We start from the raw sequence: 13,456 nt of genomic DNA, 5'->3' as shown, positions 1-13,456 counted from the left end.
TTCAGACTGTTACCATTGGATAGGTGATGCTTTAGGAACCGTCGCAGTGTTTGCCCTGGCATATTGGTACGTTACCTCATGAAGATTTCTCTGCGTCAACACTGCTGATACTGGTAAATCAGGGAGAGAAGCACTACAGTGTATATTTACTAGGCCGCCTATAACGGAAGTAAGGCCAGACGCTGAATAGGACTGAATAGGCTCCTTCTTTAGGTCTGTTATCCAGTTCTTATCTGTAAACCAGTGGATATTTTACTTCCAGCTATGTCCAAACACTTAATAAAAGTAGTAAAATGGCTCTATATCGAACCCAGAGTTACTGTATATACACAAAAGTATTGGGACACCTCCACATTACACCCAGATGCCAAATTCCCCCCCCCCCCCCCTTTGCAGCTGTATCACCTTCTGCTCTTCTGGGAAGGCTATCTATGAGATCTTGGAATGTATCTGTGGGAATTTTGGCCCATTCCTCCAGAAGCGCATTTATGAAGTCAGACACTGGTGTTGGACGAGAGGGACCGCCTCACAATCTCCGTTCTAGTTCATCCCATAGGTGTTCAATGGGGTTCAGGTCAGGGCTCTGTGCGGGCCAGTCAAGTTCCTTCATCCAACCATGCCTTTATGGACCAGGCTTTGTGCAATGGTAAGATGAAGCATTGAGAATCCCCTTCACTGGAACGAAGGGGCCCAGGCCAACCCCACAAAAACAACCCCCATATACCAGAGTGTCCCAATATTTTTGTCTATATAGTGCATTTACCTCCATGAAATACTAGTGTGCATGCTATATGGCACACATGATGTGGAGACAGGGTTGAACTTTTAGGTTTTAGTGCAAATGAGCAACTTCCATAGAAGTGAACTTCTCCAACGCTGTTTCGTGTTCTCTCTAAACATCCATAAGGTTGCAGCGTTTCTTCTTCACCTGAGCAAACATGGCCTCAGGCGTGTTTCTTCCTAGGACAGTCCAAGTAATCTGTGAGGACGGGATGAAGAGAGGTGCAACATGGGGGATAATCCTATGTATCCATGCATGTGTTGTTATGTAGACCCTCTGTGTAATTATACCAGAGTGAAGGAGGAAGAGAGGAGGGAAGGTAGAGGTGTGTGAGCTTCAGGGACATGCTCTAATCGTCTTTGTCAACCTCCCGCTGCGGTGTCAAGTTTCATATCGGCTCTCCGCGGACGCACTGAGGAGCAGGAGGGCCTCAGTGGGGTGGAGTTGGCTGACGGCGAGTGCCCACGCTCGGGCGCCTGAAAGAACCCGGTGCCCCGCGCTGCAAACACACACACAAAAGCACAGCAACACACACGCACAAGCTCTGCTAACCGACATCAGCGGCATGAAGGCAAATGACTGTGGAGGTGAGCCAGTGAGTGGCGAGAGGCCGCGCTGTGTGTGTTCTGCGGTTCTTTGTTCCCTCCGTCAAAGCCACTCCGGGCCGGTCCTGTAAGCACAACACGTCACCGCTCGGCTAATTCAGGCCAGAATCACAGTCATTACATGCCAAGTACAATGATTGTTGGGATTTGTCCTGGTGACTACTCACAAAGAAAGTTGCCGCTTCTGAGGGGACCTTATTGAATGTCAAATGACCCAAACACAAGCCCTGCTTGTTTACTCTCTACCGTGTCTCTGCGTATATGTAACAACATGTAAACAGTGTGAAGCCAGCAAAACGCCCGTGAGAAATGACCTGTGCATCGAGGAAAAAACAAATCAAAGTGCAGCAAAGCAGTATGCAAATAGAGTTTGTAGACATGTGTGTATTGCCAGATTCATCACAGCTCCGTGCCAATCCTCAGGAGCATCCTAACCGAGCCCAGCAACGTCCGAGCGCTCTTTATCTCCCGGCCTCGCAGAGCGCCGACACAAATAGACCCCGCGATGGGAATTCTGTGCCATTACGACCGAAGCATAGCGCTCTGTAACAAAACAAATGCTGATTGTCATCCCAGGAAATATTCATGGGTGAAAGCATGAATATATTTTGAGATTGGGACATTAAGACTGATATTAAGGAAGGCTTTTCCTCAGACTGAATTATTTTCCTGTAGTGGATTGAGCAGCATTTTGCCTTTTTCTCTTTAGGGCTTTTACGTTTTTTTCTTACATTTGGTTATTAGAGAATGAAATAGTGTAGACATACCAACCGGTAGGATTCAGTAAAGTTGAGACAAGGACACAATCCCTAAAGACGGCGTCCCTAATTAGTTTTTGCGCTGAACGACCTTCACTGACTTTAGTAACTTTAGTTCACCCTGAACTACCTTGTTCCTCTGCTGTAGTTTTATTTTGCACCAAATTGAGTTAAAACTTTCAAATCTGAACCAGATAAAGGATCAGATTTGCCAAAATGCCATGTCTATTTTTTTCTATCTTGGGGTTTATAAAACATTTGTTTACTAAATCAATATCTGCCAATATGAGTGAATCATCATCAGCCTGTTTAACCGAATACGCCAAGTAAAATGTGGAATATGTAACATTTCCTAGCTAGACATATGTTTTATGTTTTGTTAAGTTGTGTTCTACATAATCCCAAATGTTACTAATCATTTTGAAGCTAGAGAAATGCGTCACTTTACATAAGGTAGCAATCGTTTGAATTTGTTCTCTTGAAAAGGCTAAACGTCCCCTTTGTAAAAGCTTTATGGAATTTACTTTATCAGTTTTACTAAATAAAACATGACACTGCTTTATTTAGTCATTTTACTGGCTTTATTCAGTGTGTGCTTTAGTTTTAGAAAAGGTTCACTTCTGCGGATAACTATACTTCCGTTAAAAACCTCCTTAACGTCTGGATCCTATGTAATCAGAGAAATGAGCTGAGCAAACATGAGAGGACACTTGGTTCCCAGCCACTTTTTGACATTCATTTTCTACCGAGCAGCATTGGAAACATTCACTTTGAATGCACTTAATTCTGTGTTTTTACAGATTTTATCACAGCCAGTTGTTTTGTGGAAGACGAGACAACTCGGTTTTCCGTAAAAACCTTTAAAAAATATTAAAAATGAAGTAATTGGGCAAAAATTGCACCAACTGCAATGACGGCAATGGTAAAGACAACTCCCATGATCCCGAGCTACTTCAAGCCGCCACCAAACTTCCTCTTTTGTCATGAAACAAAACATTGTGAGGTATATGTTTTCTATTGTATGCGTTTTAATTATCCTCCATTTCCCGTGTTGCAGGGACGATGACGACATCAATGACGTGGCCTCCATGGCCGGGGTGAACCTGAACGAAGAGAGCGCCAGAATACTCGCCACCAACTCGGAGCTGGTGGGAACGCACATCCGCTCGTGTAAAGACGAGGCCTTCCTCCACCCGGGGCTGCTCCATCGACGGATTCTGGAAACAGGTAGGAAAGACTCACACAGATTTAACTCTGCTAGCTGCAGTTTGAGAATGATAGCCACTCAGGAAACAACATGGTTATTAAAGCAGCACAAATCCCCCCGACTGTTCCAGCAGAGCTGAACGCCCCGGCTGATGAAATCACTAACTGTTCTCTTTTGCGTGAGGAACAAGTTGTTTCTGTATTTATAGTGTCATCACTAAAGACAGTTTTGATTTTCTCTCTGTCAGTGGTTCAGTCTGAGCCTTTTCTTGTTTGGCCTCGGTTTAAATTTGATACACTTAACAATTCTTTCACCTCCTTTAATGAATTCTTCAGTGGCTGTCTGAACTCACTGGACCCGAGGCACACACATAAATACTTTATGGGTTTGTCTTTTGAAGGCTGGCTGTCAGATTGTCCTCTGGACTAAAGGAACAGAGTTTAGAGGAATGAGACTTGGCAGCGAGATTTAGATTCTGTTTTCTCTGGATCCTGACACTCTGAAGGCACTGTGTTGCGTGTGCTAATCGATACAGGCGGAGAGGTTTGTTTGCAGCATCACACCAGAGTGATAGCGTCTTCATTACCTCTTCTTGCTACCGGCGGTGCTTTTTATTGCTTGAAATATCCTGTCGGCTCTCGCTGCACACTGAAACCTGTGAAAACGTATAATGAGCCGTATTACTCCAAATAAAAACATCTTGCTCCTGTGCATCAGATCTCGAAGCCACGTGACGGGGAGTCTCGCGCCCTCATCTTAATTAAAGTATCTTCGGTGTTGCACGGAAGCCCGCGAGTCATGTTCCCTTACTCTCGCCGTCGTTGTTACCCCGTCACCTCGGGGCAGGAGGGGTTGTTTAAAAATATAAATCTTTCCTCAGGGGGGGCACGCAGCGTGATACAGGGCAGGAGGCTAGGTCTCCCCCTGCTGGGGAAGTGGCACTTATGCAGGGTAGTTGTGTCAGTGATTGGCCTCTCCGCACTCTCAGCTGACAGCAGTCCGAGGGAGGCTCCCCCGGCCTGCCAGCTCCGCTCAATCAGACGCCTCGGCTGCAGCTCTGCACTCTCCTTTACTGAGGAGAATCCTGCTGGAGCTACACTGTGACCCCTCCTGCCTCCTGGTTGCTCCTACAAAACGATGGGTTCCTACATGTGTGTTTTCTTACGTGCCGTGACCCAAGGCATTCTTTGTTGTTGTTCACATCCGTTTGAATGCGATATCTCAGGAATCATTTGAGGTAATTTCTTTACATTTGGCACAAAAGTCCAATTAGATTCAGAGATGAACGGATTAGATTTTGGCTGTGAAATGTCATCGGGACTTTACATGAATCCCATTCTTCCATTTTGGCACAAACAGCCTCTTTGACACAGGGATAAACGACTAATAATAATAATAAATTATATTTATATAGCGCTTTTCATGGACTCAAAGACGCTTTACAATATGAGGAAGGGTGGACAAACAAGGACAAGCAAAAACAAAAAAAAGAAAAGAACTGATTACATTTTGATCTTCAAGGGTCTAACGTCAAATCTATCCCATCCTACTTGGACCCCAGGATAAACTTAGATTAGATTTTAACAATACAAGGTCATTGGGACCACACCAACATACACTCAAATAGTAATCTCAATTACGCCACAGAAATTCCTATAATTTGTCACAAAAGCCTCTTTTTAAATACATACAAAATGCTGTAACCGAGCCATTTTCTACGATGGGATTAATTAAATGTAATCTCATCTAAAACATGGATTTAAGGGTTAATTAACTGGTTAAAAGGTAATATTGACAAAGCATATTTCTAGCAATTAGGAGAAACATTGAGTGGTTGGTGGATCAGCTAATCAGTTGAAACACCCTGATTCCCCAAACCCCCCCCCCATGTTTATTTCTTCTTCTCTGAATCCAGATTGAATACTGAGAAGATGTGTCCTTCTCCTCTCTTATTTATCCCCTCCAAACAAACACTTGTACTGCCCTCCTCTCCCCCAAATCTCTCTCCCTTCCTCCCTCCCTTCATATTTCTTCAGGCTGGTCCTTGAGCCTCAGTATAGAGAGAGGGGAGATCATTCGCCCCCCCCCCGTCTCAGGAACCAGAACACAGGCACAGCTGGAGCTCTCTAGAAAAACTCCTCAAAGTAATGATGGTCCCCACACACTCACTCAATCAGGCAGGGAACACACAGGTTCTCATATCTACTGAACATGTCTCCAAATAATCAGATTCTAGGACGGCAAAATACATTAAAACAAGTGTTTTAAAGTAAAGATCTTATTTATCTTTCTGTATTCTATTTATATTATATTGTTTATTTATTATTTGATTTATTATATATATTTTTATTTATTATTATACATTAAATAATAATTTTATGTATTTATAAAAAAAGAAAACATCTTTTATTTTTATTTTATTCCTAGTTTTTAATGTATTATATTTAATGTATTTATTATATGTATATTTTATTTGTTTATTATATTCCATTTTATATATATATATTTTTTAATGTATTTAGATTTTATTTGATTTATCTTGTTTTATTTATTATTGTTTTATTCAGTCCTTTTTCTTTCGGTATTTTGGTTTGAAATCTTTTTATTTATTAGAAAGTTATAGGTGTTGTATCTAGGAAAGGGGGTGCACTATTGTTTTGTGTATGAAAAGTGCTATATAAATAAAGTTTGATTGGGTTTGAGGGATTACAGCATTGACACAAGACTTCTTTGTGATTTGTTATGAGAGAAAGAAATATGCTGTTTTTTCTCAAGCATATTTTCTTGAACCTGATTCACTTTCAAAACAAAGGCAGAGTCTCATGCTGCGCTCACATCATGTCAGATTCACCATGAAACTAGCATGACCTGCTCCTGGGGAGAAAAGCTAGTAAGCACACACATATATCAGCTCTCTTAATGTAAGGCATGAGATCCAGAGTGTTTGAAGTGTCTCAGGATCTTGGGTTAATATATTAAAGATAAACCACTACTTTAGTTTGGACATCGTGTCCAGGTTCACTAGCAGCTGCTTTTCATGGTGGACCCTTGTTGCTATGGATACTACTCAGTTCTATTCTAAATAAATATTCCAGTTGTCAGACCTCGATGCAGATTGTGTCTCTGTTGGATTTCTGGATGTTGTTTGTTGTGGTGAACGTGATGGAGCAGACAGCTTCGGCGTGAGAACATGTAATGTTATCTAACGGAGCCGCATGACAAGGAGAAGGAAAGAGTGAAACATGAATACCTAATCTGTGTTTACATAACGCCTACTTCAAAACGAGGCTTATTTCCTTACACTGATATTAGATGGGAATGTAGTTCCTAAAACAACATTGGGTGCAAGTCTGTGTGTGCCGTTTCCTTCGCTTTGAAACAATCTTTGTGTCAATATATTAATTTAAAGAGACATTATAAGACATGTTTATATTTTGACAGATCACAAACATACTGTAGAGAGGGCCACACTGTCCCACCAATGCGCTTCCAGGGCCAGTTTGGAGCTAGTGCCAGATTAAGCACCGCTTCTTCTGGTTTCCACCGCAGCGGGGAAGGCTCTTGGCCGTGAAAAAACGGCCACTCGACTGCCCGTCTAGAACCGAGAACCAAATACGATAAATAAGCGACGTAATCGGTGACGTCATCAAGAAGCACCAGTCGGGCTCTGGCCAGTGGAAACACAACTGGGGCTAAAAGAGAAGAACCAGTTTGGAACCAGAACAGCACTAGCACGGGGCTAGAACTGGAAGTGGTTTGGTGGGAAAAGGGGTATCTGAGGATCTTTAGTGGTGTTTATAGCTAAATGCTAACGTCAACATGCTAAACAAACTCACTATGACAGTCAGGTTTATCTCAAGCTTTATCCACTGTACTATGAACTAATTTTATTCACTTTACACAAACTACTGTTAAGGCTTATGGATGTCATTTGAAAGTATTGAATAAATATTAGTTTTGACCCGATTCAAAAGTCAGGGGATCACCAAGTGGACATGGATGTCTGTACTAAATTTCATCGCATCAAATCCAATACTTCTCAACACATTTCACTCAGAACCCTCAATGTGAACCTCATGCTGGCACTGGTAATAAAGTCAGAGGATTACCAGATTCATTAGGTTGCATTTTCTGGGAAACATTCACATCTGTACCAAATTTCATGAACTTCTATCCAATAATTGCTGAGATATTTTGATTTGACCAAAGTTGCCAACACAGACATAGTTATCCCTGGAGTTGTGCAGACGGCATTGGATAAAAATGCAAAAACATTTAGCCAAACTGGAGACGTTACAGTATTTATAGCAGGTTATCCCTGTTATCTGTTCTGTTTTGTACGATTGAAACGAAATATCAAAGCTGTTCAGTTCATTAGTGGGTTTCTAGGTCCAGACGTTTTCCAATTCGTTGTGTTTTCGCTCACACAAATGTGTCTCTTAAACTTTCCCTGAAATATTAATGTCTCTGAGAGATCGTATTTTTTAGAAAGCGGAGCCTATTAGTGTTTTTCTTTTGACCTTGTGACATTGCCACATGTGTTGCCGCTGTAATTATAAGGCTAACAGGCCTCCCTCCATCCATTTCAAAGCTTTAGCGGGTGCGCACTATATGTATTGTGCCGCTGATTTAAATAATTGGTGTGGTTTACTTAAAAGGGTGCCAGAGAGGAAAACGATGGTAATGGAATAATTTAAAAGTTGGAATGGAATAGCAAAGCCTGTCCTCTTCTCCTTTGTTATGACTTCAGATGGAAACCAAATGATACTCCTCCAACGAAAAGAGAGGGTCGACGTCGTTCACACACTCGAAGGAGCTCAGCTAGTAAAGCCACGAAGACAGTGAAACAAATTAACTTCCCCGTGTTATGAGGCCTATTTCTGGGACTTAATTGCACGCACTAATGCAGACAGTGGTGTGTGAATGTGTGTGTGTGAGTACAGTAGGTGTGTATAAGTAGAAAATGGGAGTTGAGTGTGTGTTGGTAGTGAAACAGTGCCTGCTGAGCTGTTGTTTTTCTCGAGTGAAGCAATCACCTTTACCCTGTTTATCTCCTTTAGTAAATCAAATGAATAAATCCCACAATATGAAAGTGGAGGATCAACGTGTGGCAACACTTCTTTTCACGCCCATGTCTAAAGTGCATTATAAACACACCTTTAAAGGTCTCCTTTTATGCTATATTTTAACAATATATTGTAGGGCGTTATCTATACAAAACTTGTCTGTGAAGTGTTTTGCTCAAAATACCAAACAGATCACCCATTGCAGCATGCCTCATACCCTTCTATTTCAGCCCTGTTCCTGAAGTGCTGATTCTGTGACTGTCGCTTTAAATTTGAGCTGAGCTGAAGCTGGCCACGTTGGAGCGTCATGTCTCTGTCTGAAGAGAGAAACTCAGCTATGATTAAACCCCATATTATGTTCCAAACCACATCCAGCATTATTTCTGAAACACTTCTCAGTGTTTACCGCTAGAACAGAAACATTATATAAACAACAACTCTAAGTCCCTCCTGCAGACATGCTGCACAGAGACACAGAGGTGCTGCAGAGGGGATTCAGCTCGGGACTGTATATTGTGTACGATAGGTTGGGACGTGTCACGTGGGGGGGACGTTGCCAACGTAAAGCCAGCCCACATTTCTGATATGACGTCATAACCGAAGCAAATCTGGATCAGCTCGTTTGTGCCCCAGTTTTTAGAGATGTGGGTAAGGAGGAAAAGAGAGAGGGTTGTATTTTCTGACACTTTGTGAGTCTCCTTACGGGGACGCATATTTATGTATAAAAGACAGCAAAAAGTGCATCTTGCATAATAAGGGGCCTATATAATAATCTACTTATTGCACTGTATTATGATAGTCATAAGCACTCAAAATGGTTATAATGCTTATTCATAATAATCATCACGCATTAGAAAGCATTTTATAATCACTTATTTGTGTGTGTGTGTGTGTGTGTCCTTCACAGCTAAGAAGTTTGGAGTCACAGAGGTCCCGATGGAGGCGGTCACGTTCATCTCACACGCCGCGCAATCACGACTCCGAACCGTCGTGGAAAAGGTCTCGACCATCGCACAGCACCGACTGGACGCTTGCAAGGTAGGGAGAACACACACACACACGCACACACACACACACACACACACACACACACACACACACACACACACACACACACACACACAGTTGTGTTACTTAGTTAATTACTGAGCTGAAACGCTTGCTGTTGCACTGTTGGGAATTTTTGCAGTTGTGTCACCACAGACACTGAGTTCGTTATACCGCAAACTCTAATTGCTTTCTTCGTTAGGCCCTAGCTTCAACTACTAAAACGTCACCCTGTTTGGCGATAGACAGAGACTCAACAGACATTGAATTAAACAAAAATCTTTAAGAGCAATTATAAATATTAATGTGGTCAGTCGAGCCCAGTTAATTGAACCTTGTCACAACACTGAAGCTCCATATTTTTCCTCAAAGAGAGAGAACAATGTCTCTGTACATGTGAACTGAACTGTTGGACAGAACTAACTTTCTTAATGAACTCCAATATTGTAAAAATTGAAGTATGGGCTTTCCAAGCAGCAGTTTACATAAATGGGAAGCCCATTATGTTTTAGATATACAGTAGATGTTGTATAAAAAGTTGTCAGCCAGAGTTGGGAAACAAACTTCATTGGGAAACACATTAAAATACACAAACCTGAATATAGACTTATATGAAGATGAAGATGATGAAGATGAAGATAAACAGCTTTTATCCATCTCACGTATAAACTCACAGAGGAATATGCAGGTGAACCACTAACATAAACCCATAAAAGTTCATCTGAGGAGCCTTTTCTACCTTTGAGTTCATACACAGGAGACTTCTCCGTCACTCAGTGTAAACTTGGGATGTAAAGAGACTTCTGAGTGCTAGTCTCCCGCGTACCTTTGTCCTTATTGGTGACTTTATCTCCCTTGAATGCAAATCTATAACCCCATTTAATTGGTGCACTTTAAAGCACAAATCCATCTCCATTACAAGCGTGAGTCTTGGCGTTGTTGGGAGAACTGGAAACTTTGAAAATGTGTTTTTCCTGACACCAAGGGAGGAAGAGGAGCATCGCTACAGCTGTCCCCATCTTGTTTGGCACTTCTTCTTCTTCTATTCCTCTCTTGTGGTTTTGTAAATGAGGTGTGTGCGTGAGGGAGGCACGGCGCTCTGTGAAGCCACTCTGTTGACATCAGCGGAAAAAAAAAAGGGGGGGAATGAAAAGACCAAACGACAAAGCGAGCGGCCTTAAAGAGCAGCCGGGCTTCGGCGGCGGAGGCGTCGGGATCTACGGCAGGAGGAGTGCAGGCTCAGCGCTGCTACAAAGAGCAGGCTGGATGAGAGGGAGGGAAAGGGGGGAGGCTGGCAATGAGCCTCCTCTGATGTGTCTTTGTGCTCTGTGCCACCCAGCTTCACACAGACCTGACACACACACAGATAGAAGATACAGAAATCAAGCAGCAGAGGAGCCACACACACAAACATGTGAAATAAGCAATTATCCTATTAACTTTTGATGACCTACAAAAGTTGTTTTTTTATATGTGCTGTTCCTTTTCCCAAGTGGGGAGGGATGCACACCACGCAGAGGAGCGTCGTCTTTAAATAGAATAAAAGTTAGTGTGTGTTGTGTCGTGAAAAGCCGGGCCAATAAAGTTGGTTTAACAAAATGTCACGTCTGATTTTCACAGTATTGGATTTTAATTGCAGATTCTTAATGAAGATGGTAGTCCATTATGCTTTACTTGTCTTGGATCAGTAGTACTGTTATTCGATACTTTGGTGAGGACACACTTATATCACCTCAAATCTTTTCTCATTATAGGCACTATTATTTCTAATCACTGTTGATTCCTATGACTTACTGTTCTTTAAGACCTAACCAATATATTTACACACTTCATTATGATTATTCATGATTTGCAAAACTCCTTTTTGTCTATTTGCCCGCTATCTCTCAATCTGTTCCTTCACCTATCTCAGCAGCTATTTTTGTTTCAAATATTATGTGGGATATGAGACAATGGAATAAGATAGGGCTGTTTTGCCACAAAGTTAGGCGGTGAAGCTTTTGATAATTAATATACGGTACACTTCAACTTATTTTTTAAGGTGGTCCCTTTAAGTACCTCATAAAAACCTCCTTCAAACCATCAAAACCTTCCCTTTTAAGTTTCAAGTTTCTCAATTTGTCCGTCACAAATGTTCGAGCAACATTCTAATACTATAGAAAATGTGTTTTTCTGTAAAGAAATGTGTGTCCAGCCTCTCATTGGGACTTCTTTTTTAACGTGGCGGTGAATTCCTCTGTGTCTCCTGTCAGGACGAAGAGTACGAGCAGTCTGCAGACGTCCGCTCTCAGCTGCGCTTCTTCGAGCAGCTGGAGAGGATGGAGAAGCAGAGGAAGGACGAGCAGGAGAGAGAGATCCTGCTGAAGGCCGCTAAAGTACGTTATTGTCACCTCATCGTGTGTGTGTGTGTGTTTAATGTCCCAATGCAACAGTGTGTTGTTTTGTACTGCTGTGTGTGTGTGTTACTGGCAGTGTGTATGGAGTGACCTCCCCACGTCCTCCCAGGCTTCAGGCCCCGGGGCTCCTCTGTCCCGGCTCCTCCTCACCGGACACAGCGAGGAGGGGGGACCCAGTACATTATGCAGCCCCCTTGCACCACACACACACACACACACACACACACACACACACACACACACTAATAATCCGAAAAAGAGAACAATTTTGAGAAAAAAATCCAATAGATATTAAAATATATGTTTTTATAAATATTATTTTTTATATATAAAATAATTAAATATATTTTTATATAAAATAATATTTTTATATATAAATATATTATTAAACACTTTTTTAAATTTCATGTTTTCTCTCTTTTTATTTAGTTTTTAATAATTAAAAATGTAATAATATGTTATATTTAAATAAAGAGAAGAGTTAGTGCCCTTTTTATCCAGATAATGTACAGTATTTCTGAGACCACGAGACATTCAAACATATCAAACACCTTGCGTTGTTACCTGTGCATCACTCTGATCTCCACCCGGTCCTTATAGAGACATTTGTTTATCAGTAAAAGAGTCTTTGAATTTAAAAAGATCATCACTGACCCAAAAAAAGAGAGAGATTCTTTTGCAAATGTAAATGCCTCGCGGTGCCACATTAGCAGAAAGCTAGGTTAATTTAATTAATTTTGAATGGAGCAAATGTCCCACAGTAAAGATTCTCATTGCAGCACACCTCACCGTCTTAATTGCATTATTACGCTCGGGTCCTGCCATGCAGGATATTAGAAAATCCTCTAGTTGATGAACACCGGCCACCAAACCTCATGACCTGTCTGTTTTTTTTCATGTTAGCAGGAAGCAGATAGCCTCGCTCCTGGTTGGAGGAAAAGACATTACCTCAGCAAGAACACGACACTTTGAAGTTGTAAAAAATAAGAATAGTGATGCTTTTATGTCCTCAGTCACTACCCGGTTCTACATGGCTGAGTAACGTAATCTGGTTTTACATTTTTATTTTACTGTGCAGTTGAATTTAGCTAAGTTTTTGTTTTAAGGGTTTTACCTCTTTGCTATTTGGATCGCATCAAAAGAGGATCGTTTAAATTCAACCTTATTGGCACACATGCGCTTTCCACGTGTAAAATAACATTTGTATTTGACATCTTCCTTTGCATTTACGTGCATAACAACCTAAACAACACACCACAGGAAAAGGAAAACCCCAAAAAGCATAACAGTGTTACATCCTGGCTCTGGCTAATTGCTGGATTAATTCGACATTCTTCCTCTCCCTCTGGAGCTCAATTTTTGTTTGTGGCAAAGAAAGACAAGTCACATCGACTACCGTGGTCTGAACCACATTACTGTCCAGATCAGGTACTCCCTTCCTCTTATCTCATCAGCTTCAGCTCTAAGAAATGCATAAGGGAAAGGGACAAATGGAAACTGTCTCTAACAGTGGCCATTACAGTAACCCTTTGGCCTCACAAATGCCCCAGCTGTTTCCGACTTCAGTCAATGACATCCTCATCTTCTCCTCTGACG

The 13,456-nt window shown here is 41.7% G+C and overlaps 1 protein-coding gene across 5 annotated transcripts in view; it reads left to right on the top strand.

Moving 5' to 3' along the window:
* The window catches only part of LOC134863758 (transcription initiation factor TFIID subunit 4), a 93,846-nt gene that overhangs the window by 30,605 nt on the left and 49,785 nt on the right, over positions 1-13,456 (top strand). For all 5 annotated transcript variants that reach the window (XM_063882423.1, XM_063882422.1, XM_063882420.1 and 2 more), the window contains 3 exons: positions 3,202-3,371; positions 9,325-9,455; positions 11,717-11,839. In XM_063882423.1, coding sequence (XP_063738493.1) covers positions 3,202-3,371; positions 9,325-9,455; positions 11,717-11,839 — 424 coding nt within the window. The remainder of the gene's footprint in view (positions 1-3,201; positions 3,372-9,324; positions 9,456-11,716; positions 11,840-13,456) is intronic.

This window comes from Eleginops maclovinus, chromosome 4 (assembly GCF_036324505.1).
Source record: "Eleginops maclovinus isolate JMC-PN-2008 ecotype Puerto Natales chromosome 4, JC_Emac_rtc_rv5, whole genome shotgun sequence".
NCBI lineage: Eukaryota > Metazoa > Chordata > Actinopteri > Perciformes > Eleginopidae > Eleginops > Eleginops maclovinus.
The sequence above is the reverse complement of the archived record's forward strand: the minus strand, read 5'-3'. Positions and strand labels throughout refer to the sequence as shown.